Below are 13,101 nucleotides of genomic sequence, written 5' to 3'. Positions count from 1 at the left end.
GGAGTGATCCTCTGTGAATATGGCAACTTCACTGAACCTACTCCACTGCCCATTAGAATTAAGTTAAAAATCACACAACACCAGATTATAGAACATATAACATTACAGCACAGTACAGGCCCTTTGGCCCTCGATGTTGTGCCACCCTGTTGCGGAACCAATCTGAAGCCCATTCTCATCCATATGCCTATCCAATGACCATTCAAATTGCTTAAAGTTAGCAAGTTGATTACTGTTGCACGCAGTGCGTTTCATGCCCCTACTACTCTCTCAGTAAAGAAACTACCTCTGACATCTAACCTATATCTATCACCCTATATCTAACCTATATCTATCAATTTAAAGCTATGTCCCCTCAGGCTTGCCATTGCCATCCAAGGAAGAAGGTTCTCACTGTCCAACCTATCTAACCATGGCACGTAATTGAGAGAGCTTGTGTATGAGAGAGGGTCTGCATGAGTTTGTGTGTGTGTCTGTGTGTGTGCGTGAGAGAGAGAGAGAGTGTATAGTGCAGTGGGGGTCACCTGTAGTCTGACATGAACCCAAAGTCCCGGTTGAGGCCATTCTTTTGGGTACTGAACTTTGCTATCAGCCTCAGCTTGGCCACTTTGTGTTGTTGCATATCCCGAAGTCCACCTTGGAGGATGGTCACTTGAAGGTCTGAGGCCAAATGTCCCTGACTGTTGAAGTGTTCCCTCCCTGTCTGTATAGCCTAAAGTCAACTCGTATTATGTCCTGGCAGATTGGAAGGGATAGAGGTAGAATTGCTACACCTGGGCTGGATTCAAATTCAACTCTGTGAGGAGAAAGGACAGTGACCTGAAAATTGTACATTGCTCATCTGGGTCCTTTTCGAAAGAACCAACAAACTGAGACTGAAATGATCTGGAGCTGTGTAATGAATAGAGGTATTAAGTGCAATGCTGAATGTCTGCAGGCCACCAAATGAATCAATGTTCAGTTTCCATACAGCTTGTTTCCACCCTCCGGTTTCTCAATGAACACAGCCTCAAATAGTTTAGATGCTGGAAACTTCAAATGTGCACAGAACATGCTTGAGATACTCAGCAAGTGTGGAGAAAGAAACAGAGTTCACAGTTCAAATCAATGATCTTTTATCAATGTCAGAGGCTGCCTAAGCTACTGAGTATTTTCAAGATATTTCCCTTTTATTGAAAAGGAGATTTAGCAATTTCTCACCAATCCAGTGTTCATGAATGCTGAAAATTATGACACAAGATAAAACTGAGCATTGTGATGTGGTACTGTGTTATTTGGTGATGAATCAGTGGAAGACCATGGTGTAAAGTTCAGGATATATCACGGTATTACTGTGGTATAAAACTGCAAGTGAAATGACAAGGTAGTCAACAGACATTGAAATCTGAGCAATAGTATGCTTGTAGCTGCCATTGCCAAAGATGTTAGACCACCACACACAGGTCACAGTCATATTATCTTATTCAGTCTATGTTATCTCATGACGAGGGAAAATAGAGATCGTGCTGCTACTAGAATTCAAGTTGAATCAATTATAGCACTGAAGATATGTTCATTCTTCACTGACATTAAAATGATGGAAGGTAACATTTACAAAAGTTGCAATGTTCTGACTGTAATTTTAAAGTTACTGGTACCGCCCAAGCTGAAACACTGTGCGGCCAATGACTGAGGGTGACCTGGCATGCAAATATTCATTTGCTCTGACTTTCTACCTATAGAAAGTAGCACAATGAGAATATAAAACCATTTGTAATATAAAATGTACACTGGCTAATCCAGAATGGAAAACACACAAAGTTACATGGCACTGGGAACTTTGGGTTGCAGGATTTAAATAAATGGATGAAACGAGGAATCTAAAAAAATAGTGGTTGCATTCGCTGATCTCAAATCAAAAGTTCCTGCTCCCTGCTCAGCAACTCTTCCAGTGGTTATAGCAAGATCAACAACTGAGATTGCAGGCCTGTACAGCTGGTGTTACTTCTCCATCAGGTTCAGTTGTGTAATTTACAGATGATCACTTTCCTTTCTTAAAAACAGTCACTTATTTTCCAATGTATGAGGCTGTGTGAGACGCAGAATTGCCCATGGGACTGGGGGGGTGGGAGAGCTGAGCGAGTTGCACAGGATTGACAGCATCTTCTCCAAATATAGCAAGTCTGAGCTCGTTTCCAGTTGTAATTTGGTTTTTGCTGTCACGGTGACTGAATACTGTTACCAAGAAGTGCATAAGTTGTCTCCTGCACCTGGACAACTTTAACAAAAACCATTACTTTTGGAGAATGTCAAAGCTGCTGCATATCTGTTCAGTGTCACTGAACTGGCAGGTGTCAGACTTTGACACTAGTTGACACTTGGGATCTCTTGTCTGTTCACTTCTCCTTGTTCTGTGCTGATCAGCTGCATTTCTTGGGCTGAATCCAGTGCAACCGGGAAGTCAGCATTGCTGTCAGCTCTTTGTAATTGTTGGTAGCCACCCTCTCTCGGTAGACACAGACACCATCCAGCGCCTGAAAGATCCAACAGCTCATAAGGAATGACCATTCTGAACCCATCCAGTTCATCCATGTGTTGTGAAAGTATCTTCAGATACATACAGCTCAGCACAATCCCAGCAAACTGCAACAAAGAACAGTTTACTCATTATTATACAGCTTCTGACAGCAAAGATATTTATCAAACATGAATGCTTCACAAAAATTAAACTTAATCTGACCCACATTTTGTACGTTTATCAGCTGTGTTTTTCTCTCTCCGATCATATTTTTTGTTCGCACTGCATTTCATGCATAAGCAACAGGACTTTAATCTCTGGTAATTTTGGATTTGTTTTTCATACACAGGCGTGGAGACAAGACTTTACCTAGCATATAATTTGTTGCTTCATTACATTTTGTTTTCGTTCAAAGCTATTCTCTCAATTCAAGAGGCATACCTTTGCAAAATGTGGAAAAAAAAAGGCCTGGTATAAATGTTTCTTTCTTCTTCTCAAGCCAAGCAAGAAATTAAATCATCTGTTTTCAGCTTGCAGGCTGTGCTGCTCCCACAAAGCAAGCTGGACAACATAATACATCCACCCACCATTGGCACAACAGTTAGGGGAGGCATCTGCATGAGGAGAAAGCCTAACCTTCTGAGAAGTCATAGTTCAAACATACTCTGCTCACTATCCCAGCCCAATAATTGAACAAATTTTCAAGTTTGTCACTACATGTATTTAGAAATAACGTAACACAAGAAAAAGTCCTAATTTATCATCCATCAGACAATAATCCAAATGACATATAGGGAGGAAATAATCATGACTTGGTAATATTGCTGAATCACTTTTATAGATAAAATTCGAAAGGGGGTAAGGTGTAAAGTGTAATATAAGAGAAAGTGAGGACTGCAGGTGCTGGTGATCAGAGTCGAAAAGTGTGACGCTGGGAAAGCACAATAGGTCAGGCAGCATCTGAGGAGCAGGAGAGACGATGTTTCAGGCATAAACTCTTCATCAGGGATGTCCCAAAACCAATCTTACAAACATTCATGACCTTGTCATAATAAGTCATCCCTGACAAAATCAACTTTTCCTGTGACATTTTCCATCTTCGTGTAATTACATCTGAATTCCCTTTCTCTTCTGTTAAAACACTGCAAAACTTTTCAATTCCACTGAGATATATTTATAAGCAATGATGTGGTGATCACACAAATAATTCAGTATGACATTTTTTAATTGAATACCAATGAAAAAGTATCAGCATTGATTTCATTAAATGCATGCAGAGGCTTAGCTTACCAAGGTATATGGAAAAGTACAAAGAAAGGAAAATAAAGCATTACTCAAAGCTTTTAATTTTAGTCATCTCATCATGCTCATTACTGATATTTTTGATTGAAACATTGGTAAACAATGGCGAGATAAATCTGGAGGAGTTCTCATGTAGCTACAGGAGATTACATCCTGAGACTTAAGATCTGCACTTGACACAGCTAATTGAAAGTTAAGACAACAATGAATTACAAAGTGGTATGATCTACAGAAATGTAGAAACTTACAAATGCAGGAGACTTTTTGCCCGATTGTGCCTGTTTAATTCCCTGAATGATTCTTAGAAATGTTTCCCACATCCCCTTCTGGTTTTTAACTCTGTAAGCTTTTTAACCTCAAGTTGCTGTCTAACTCACATTTTAAAATAAGTCAGTAGTCAGCTTCTGTTCTGAAATGTCCAACAGCCAGAGAAATCAGGCCTGACAGAAAAGTGGCCAAACTAAACAGCAGTAAGCAGCAATTGGCTACACAGAACAGTGGAAACCAACGTCAAAGGGGTTACTAATATTCAAGGTGAACCAGTTACACCAGCCCAAGGTTTTGTATTGGATAAATGTCGATCAGACGTTCTTACATCTTGACTGCCCACATATGTGCACTTGACACCTCCCAGCATGCCAACAGCGAAGAGTGAAGTTGCAACCCCATTGGATGACTTAAATCCAGCTCATGTCCCCATTGGCTGAAAGCCACTGAACATTCTGGAACAGATAAGAACACACATCTGGATGCCAACCCCTCAGTGAAGACTCAGAAAAGACTCGTAGGGAAGACGTGCAGTAAAATATGTGGTGAAAGACCATGTGGCAACCCAAGAAGACCTGGGGAAATCTGCCTTGACCTCTGTGAGACCCCCTTTGTGAAAGAGAGCAAGCCCTGTCTCAAAGAGGAACAAGATTCCAATGGTCCAGCTCATACAAGTGGATTATTGTAGTTAATATCCTTTCCCAGAGCGATAAAACTTGGTCGAGAGTAAATACTGTGGGAATTTGGGAAGTGCTCACAGAGTGTTCAAATGAGGAATATTTTGTGAAGGAAATTGAGCTGAACTGCAAACCAAATTCTATGCCCCTGTGTCTGCCTCACTGACAAGACCACTTGGGTAAAGTGTTTTTAATATATAAACTGGTCGAAGTGTCCAAAGCACAGACAACATTGTAGATTCTGACAAAGTGGAAAACTGACTTGAGTGAAAATATTTCTTACCTTGCCTCTACAAGTCTAGCTTATGTTCCTACATTTTTAAATTCATGACTTCTCATTAATGCCCCACTCGCCAGAGAAGAAAGCTTTTCTCGACTATATTATCTAAACTATACCTTAGGAACATCTTACCCTTCGTTCCAGCCAACCTTCTTGACCATAACTATTCATCATTGAAATTCCTCATCCCTGGAAAAATCTTGGTAAATGCCCTCTGCACTCTTTCTGAAGGGTTTTTATCTTTCCGCAGGAGTAATGTCCAGAAATATCTACAATATTCCAGCTGGTGTTCTACCAGTAAGTTTTGTAAATCTAACATTATCTTTTTGTATTTATGTTCTATTTGTCTCTTTATGAAACTCAGAACCACCTCATCAACTTATGCTACCACTTTCAAGAATTTTCTTAAGATGATAATTTTCTGCATATTTACACTTCAAAATCACTCTATCTGTAATATACTGTCTTTGTCAACCAAAGTCAATCACTTCAAACTTCACTGCATTGAACTCAATTCACCATACTTTTGCATGTTTCATGCAGATTATGTTTCTTGAAGTCTCCAACAGTCTGCTAATTTGCCAATCTTTATTCTAAATAAAAATTTTGTAATGCTCTTTCACACACCTCTGTCTAAATCATTTGTAAAACGGAAGCGATCAATAGAACCAAGGAGCCAAACTGACCTTTGTCCTTGTTTGTAAGGTACAATTTTGCATTGATGCCACTACTTTCTCTTTAGTTCCTTGGGATTTCACTTTCTGAAAAAGCCTCCTGTGTGACACTTTGTAGAATGCCTCTGAAAATCTACACACACATCCACAGCAATACCTTGGTGAAGTATGTCCATTATCTCATTAAAGAACTCAATCAAATCAGTCTAACATTAACCTTTAACAAATCCTTGCCAGCTCTCAGACATACAGACCTGTGAGCCTGTTCTGCCAATCAATAAGATCAAGACTGATCTGTTTGTGTTTCGAATTCCATTATCCCACCTCCCTCCAATAACAAGGAGCAGGTGTAGGCTGTCTCAAGTTGTTCTGCCATTTAGTAAGATCATGAGCTGATTATAATCTCAAAAGCACATTTCTGTCTATCCCTAATAACTGTTCACCTTGTTGCTTAACTCGAATATCTCTGCCTCCACTTTAATATTACTCAGGGACTCGGCTTCACCACCTTTTCAGGAAGAGAGTTCCAAAGACCCACGACCCTCTAGAGATCCCTTTTCTCATTTCTGTTTAAAAGGACCACTCTGATTTTTAAACTCTGACCCTGAGTTCCTGATTCTCCCATATCCAACACTTGTCAGGACTCTTCAGGATCTTGCATCTTTCAATCAAGTCACCTTTGACTCTTATAAACTCTGGACAACATAAGCTTAGCCTCTCCAACCTTTTCTCATAAAACAACCCATCCATTTCAGATATTAGTAAATAGACCTTCTCAAAACAACTTCCAATGCATTCCATTTTTTCTTACTTAAAGTGAATAACATTGTATACAGTATTCCAGATGAGGTCTTATCAGTGCACCATATGACTGAAACCTACTTCTGTATTGAAAATGATAACATTATATTGAACTTCCTATTTATGTGTTGTGCCTGCATGCTAAGCTTTTCTGGTTTACGCACTCGGAAATCCAGATCACATTGCACATTGGAGTTCTGTAAACACCCATGTCACAAAGCTAGTCCCTTTTTCTTTCTAAAAGCTGTTCCTTGCTCAAGAATACACTGTTCTTGATGTTTTTCAGAGGAGTAATAAACCAGGCCAGGCTCCAATCAGTCTGGGTTGGTACAGAGATTGAAAGGATTTTGAGAGGCCTTTTATTTGTATGTAAACAGATGAGACTTCAGGCCAAAGTGATCATGTATTAGAAGTGACCTGTATAATGAAAGGAGAATGGTCAGCTTTCTAGCTCTAGCTGAGCAGTTTTAGTTCAGTTTTGAACTTGTTGGAAGTTCAACAGTGAGCTGTGTGAAAGCTCTCTCTCTCTTTTCCTGCCGTTCAACTTCAACCTATAAGTATGTGTTCCATTTATACTGGCGTTTAAAGGGAGTTTGCTTATTGGGACTGTTGTGTATATTCGGAACAGCATAATTAAGTCTAGTTGGATAGGTTGAGTTCTGTAAGGGTTCTTTATTCTGTTTTTGTGTTTCATAGTGTAATTTTATGAATTAATTTTTGTCTGTTGTAAAATCTAGTAGTCAACCTAGCTATCTTACTCCGGGTAATTTTCACTGTACACTTACCAAAACAAATTGCAAAGTTATAGTCTGAGCTTCCTGCTTTAGAATGTTTTGAGTGGTCTGGCCTAGTCCATAACACTCATCATTTTGAATACTTTTTAAAAATTCTTCCTGCCAAATTTAACAATTTCACAATTTCTCATTTTCAGTGGCATTTGCCAGGTTATTGCACACTCAGATAACATATGTATAATATCTTTTTGCAAACATGTGTTCTCTTTACAACTTATTTTCTTGCCTATCCTCTGCACATTTGGCAATCAGACCTTCAGTCTCAACATCCAAATCACTTATCTAAATTGTAAACAGTTGCGTTTTCAGCACTGATCACTGTGGCTGTGTCTTATTACATCTTGCCAACCTGAAAAAGACTTGTTTATTCCTACACTCTATTTCTTGTGAGCCAGCCAATCCTCTTTCCATTCCAATGTGCTACCCGCTACAATTCAAGGTTTTGTTTTTCACGCAACCCTTTGAGGTGGCGCTTTGTCAAATACCTTCTGGAAACTTTTGATCCCCTTGCCCAACAACAATCTATGTCCACATTCAATATCTGCATCTCAACCACCTTCTGAGGCAAAATGTACTAACATCCCACATCCTTCTGAGGGAAAAACCTTCTCTTTATTGCTTTCAAGAAGGCAGCCCCTAATTTTATAACAATGCCTCTTGGATCAGGACTCATCTACAAGAGGAAACATTCTTTCCACATCCACCTTGTCAAGACTGTTCAGGATCTTATCCATTTCAATCAAGTCTCCCTTCATTCTTTTAAACTCCAGTACAAACAAACTCAGTCTGTCCAACCTTTCCTGATAAGACAACCTGCTCACTCCAGGTATCAATCAAGTAAACCTCCCCTGGACTGCCTCCAATGCATTTACACGTTTCCTTAAATAAGGAGATCAAAACTGTGCAAAGCCTTTAAGATGTTGTCTCACCAATGCCCTATATAACTGAAACATAACATTCTTATCTTTCTGTTTAATTCCTCTCATAATAAAGCATAACATTCCACCTGTCTTATTTGTCATTTGCTGTGCCTATACACTAAGTCCTTAATTAAGCATGTTTTCCAAATGAAAAATTCATTTGGTCTCTGATAATGATTTTCAACAACTTCCCCACAACCAGTATTTGGCTGAGGGCCTGTAGTCTCCCTTTTCTTGATTAGTGGCATGACATTTACAACCCTCCAGCCCTCTCACACTACACCTGTAACCAATGCAGATTCAAAGATTGTGATCACTGACTTTGCTATTTCTATCTTTGCTTCTTTCCACCAACTTGACTGCATTCCATCTGAACATGGTGACTTATCAATTTTCACCATTGCGAATTTCTTTACCTCCTGATAGCCTGTCTATCACTTCATGCTTCTTTTCTCTTGTAACCTCCACACCATTATCAATTGCTGGGGACCAGATGCCAATGTAGACCAGCAAGCACAGGGACACTGGGTAATTGGCATTTAGTGGACAGAAATACACATAGAGTCACGGGTTGTACAGCATTGAAACAGACTCTACGGCCTAACTCATCTGCTCCAACCAGACATCCTAAATTAATCTAGTCCCATTTGCTAGCACTTGGCATATATCCCTCTCAACCATTCGTAATCATAGAGTTCAAAGTTTGTGCGAAGATTTGTAGCTCGGGTGCTCGTTGTTGTGGTTCTGTTCGCCGAGCTGGAAGTTTTTGTTGCAAACGTTTCGTCCCCTGGCTAGGCGACATCATCACTGCTTGGGAGCCTCCTGCGAAGCGCTTCTTTGATGTTTCCTCCGGTGTTTATAGTGGTCTGTCCCTGCCGCTTCCGGTTGTCAGTTTCAGCTGTCCGCTGTACTGGTTGGTATCCAGGTCGATGTGTTTGTTGATTCCTAGAGGCATGGCATTCATCCACAAACTCCATCAACAAACACATCGACCTGGACCCAGTATACCAACCACTACAGCGGACAGCTGAAACTGACAACCGGAAGCGGCAGGGACAGACCACTATAAACACCGGAGGGAACATCAAAGAAGCGCTTCGCAGGAGGCTCCCAAGCACTGATGATGTCGCCTAGCCAGGGGACGAAACGTTTGCAACAAAAACTTCCAGCACGGCGAACAGAACCACAACAACGAGCACCCAAGCTACAAATCTTCGCACAAACTTTAGACCAGGAAACAATTTCCTTCCCTGAAGGACAGTAATGAATCAGACAGGTTTTTCCCCAAAATTGGCAATGGTCATGGTCATTATTAAACTCTTATCTCCATATTTTTATTTAATTCAAATTCCACCATCCACCATGGCAGGATTTACACTAAGATCCCCTGGATATCACCTGGGTCTCTGGATCATTAGTCGAAAAGTGTAGTGCTGGAAAAAAGCACAGCAGGTCAGACAGCATCCGAGAAGCAGGAGAGTCAACATTTCGGGCACAAGGCCTTCACCCTGATGAAGAGCTTATGCCCAAAACATCAACTCTCCTTGCTCCTCAGATGTTGCCTGACCTGCTGTGCTTTTCCAGTGCCACACATTTCGACTCTGACTCTACAGTATCTGCAGTCCTCACATTCTCCTAGTCCCTGGATCAATAGTCTAGCAATAATATCACTGGGCCATCATCATCTCTGCTTCATGGGTTATCAGTTAAATGTTCTCTATTCTCAATTCATACACTGTCAGCCTCTAAAACAGGAGGCTTTTGTTTATGCACCTTACTTCAAAATATAACTGTGGAAATATGCCAGATTTCCATGTGGTGCCATTTTTAGGATACACCATTATATTCAAGTGATTTTAATCCGGTGCACATAAACAAGAAGATTGTACTCTACTATTTGTGTACAGCCAGACATTCTGCTGGATTTCTGCTTAACATTACCTCCTGCACACTAGTAAAAGTGATCATTCATATCTTCTTGCTGTCTATCAGATCTTCCTGTGTGCATATTCATAGCCATGCTTGCAAGCTTGAAAGTGGATGCTCCACAAAAATAGCTCACTAGATTGAATGGGGGAATGCTTTGTATTGTTGCGCCCTTCTTAAACAGTGGCACCACGTTTGCCAACCTCCAGTCTTCTGGCACCTCACCTGTGACTATCGATGATACAAATATCTCAGCAAAAGGCCCAGCAATCACTTCTCTAGCTTCCCACAGAGTTCTCGGGTACACCTGATCAGGTCCTGGGGATTTATCCACCTTTAACCGTTTCAAGACATCCTGCACTTCCTCCTCTGTAATCTGGACATTTTGCAAGATGTCACCATATCCAGCCAGATGCCTTTTAGATGTTGTAATTGTACCAGCCTCCACCACCTCCTCTGGCAGCTTGTTCCGTACACATACCACCCTCTACATGTTTGAATAAAGTGCTTATTGATAAGGCAGTTTTTATAGCCTCTGTACATCAGAACCAGTGAAGTACTATTACTGTTCTCAGGTAGTTTGGAGGGCTCAATGTCGCAAGCAGGGCTGGGTAATGGTAAAAAGTAGGGTTGGGATGAGAAGCTAAAAACCTGGGGGATTATGTTGAAATGTATGGGACAAGGACAAGCAATATCAGGCTTTCAATATCAATACACTTTCCTCATCTGTTGAGAAATAGAATCATTTACTAACTTATTTTGCAGCAAAATGTGCTCAGAGCCACAGACATTGGCTGGGAACTGGGAGCAACTTGCTGGTCTGCCTTTGTGGACAGCCTGTAACAACAGCTTGACTACAAAACTAAAGGACATAAAGATAATTAAAACGCTTCTGAAGAATTCCTTATAACAACTCAATAATTCAGCAGATTTCATTAACTTCAGATTCCATCCACCCATAAACACATTTCAGATTTATGCGGTTATAGCTCGCACTGCCATTATGTTTGAACCATCATTTTTTAATTAGCTTTATTTTTCTGCCAAAGACCAAATTCATTTTGTCAATTCTAAATATTTACTGTGTTCTTTTAACTGCACACAGAGAGTTGAGAGTCTAATTAGCACTTCTGTTCTTCTGGGAATTATTGATTTCAGGGCGTACTGATACAATGTCAGCTTAACTTTCACCATGTATATTTGTGGCCATCCATTTATTCACTACCAGTAACCCCCAAACCTGACCAAGTACCTGACAAAAATGCCTAGTCATGAGGGGTGAACCTTGGCAGTGAGTACCAGTCTGTTACTAGCCAGCAGAGGGCATCACAGTCAGGATTGCCAGAAAATAGGTGTCATGGGACAAGAATAGGAAGCAGAACCAAGGAAGGCCATAGCTTCAAAGGTTCAATGCAATGTCTCAATGTAATGACTGAAATCAGGGTTTAGATCCTAGTATAGAATTAAAGAATGGACATTACTGGTGTGCACTGCATACCACTACACCTCCAAGCCCATTCTATCCCATTTACAAAGACTGAAATCATACACAGGACTAAAGAACTCTGTTCTGATCTGTTGAATTCCTAGATAGCCTAATGAAGACAAATAAGCTATTGTCACAGAAGATATCTTGATGACTTCAACTTAAGTCTTCTAGTTGAAACAGATACAGCAAGGGAGCTTTGTGCGAGGGCAGAAAGGTGTCTGAAAATGACAATGCAGTCTAAGAGACTCTGGGCCTCGGGTGTCCTCAGCATTAACTTTGGATTACATGAAATCCCATGGCATCAGTTCACAAATGGGCTAGGAAACTTCCTGCTAATTATCACTGATCATCCTCACCCGACCCCATGCCCACTCACGAATCAGCACTGTTTTATATTGAGTGTTATTTGGAAGAAGGACTGATGGGAATAAGAGAGTAGAATGTGTGGGCACTTTATCAAGAGTGGTTCAGCGTCATCATACTGACTGAAGAGTCAAGTCCAGTCTGAGACGGACAGACTCACAAGTTCTATCCAAGTCACATTACCCCAACTTGAAACAATATCATTGTTCCTTCACTGTCACTTGGTCAAAACCCTGGAGCTTCATTCCAAACAGGACAGGAGAATTAACTTCACCATACAGATTGCAGTGGTTCGAAATGTGACTCACCATCATACTGTCATGGGCATTTAAGGATGGAATAGATAATATTAATGAGCATAGTTAAATAAATAGGAATTAGGATTAATGTTTGAGGCTTGCTCTGTCTAAATGACTCCACTGTTTTAGACACGGTGATCAAATTCTGAATTTGTGTCTTGTGTTTTTAGATTCTCTGACATGAGATCTGATACACAAATTGATTGAAAAATGACATTACACTAACATATTACTTAAAAACTGAAAATGTGTTGCTGGAAAAGCGCAGCAGGTCAGGCAACATCCAAGGAGCAGGAGAATTGAAGTTTTGGGCATGAGCCCTTCTTCAGGAATGAGGAAAGTGTGTCCAGCAGGCTAAGATAAAAGGTAGGGAGGAGGGACTTGGGGGAGGGGCGTTGGAAATGCGATAGGTGGAAGGAGGTCAAGGTGAGGGTGATAGGTTGGAGTGGGAGTGGGGGCAGAGAGGTCAGGAAGAAGATTGCAGGTTAGGAAGGCGATGCTGAGTTGAGGGTTGGGACTCAGACAAGGTGGGGGGAGGGGAAATGAGGAAACTGGAGAAATCGGAGTTCATCCCTTGTGGTTGGAGGGTTGCTAGGCGGAAGATGAGGCTCTTTTCCTCCAACCGTCTGGCGATGGAGGAGTCCAAGGACCTGCATGTCCTTGGCAGAGTGGGAGGGGGAGTTGAAGTGTTGAGCCACGGGGTGGTTGGGTTGGTTGGTCCGGGTGTCCCAGAGGTGTTCTCTGAAACGTTCCACAAGTAGGCAGCCTGTCTCCCCAATATAGAGGAGGCCACATCGGGTGCTGTGGATGCA

At 41.0% G+C, this 13,101-nt stretch overlaps 1 protein-coding gene across 5 annotated transcripts in view; it reads right to left on the bottom strand.

The window, feature by feature from the left end:
- Positions 1-606: 606 nt before the first annotated feature.
- The window catches only part of zgc:110329 (uncharacterized protein LOC550500 homolog), a 171,675-nt gene continuing 159,180 nt past the window's right edge, over positions 607-13,101 (bottom strand). For all 5 annotated transcript variants that reach the window (XM_043681488.1, XM_043681489.1, XM_043681487.1 and 2 more), the window contains one exon: positions 607-2,622. In XM_043681488.1, coding sequence (XP_043537423.1) covers positions 2,347-2,622 — 276 coding nt within the window. In that variant the 3' untranslated portion in view covers positions 607-2,346. The remainder of the gene's footprint in view (positions 2,623-13,101) is intronic.

The sequence above is a fragment of the Chiloscyllium plagiosum genome, chromosome 42 (genome assembly GCF_004010195.1).
Source record: "Chiloscyllium plagiosum isolate BGI_BamShark_2017 chromosome 42, ASM401019v2, whole genome shotgun sequence".
Classification (NCBI taxonomy): Eukaryota; Metazoa; Chordata; class Chondrichthyes; order Orectolobiformes; family Hemiscylliidae; genus Chiloscyllium; species Chiloscyllium plagiosum.
The sequence above is the reverse complement of the archived record's forward strand: the minus strand, read 5'-3'. Positions and strand labels throughout refer to the sequence as shown.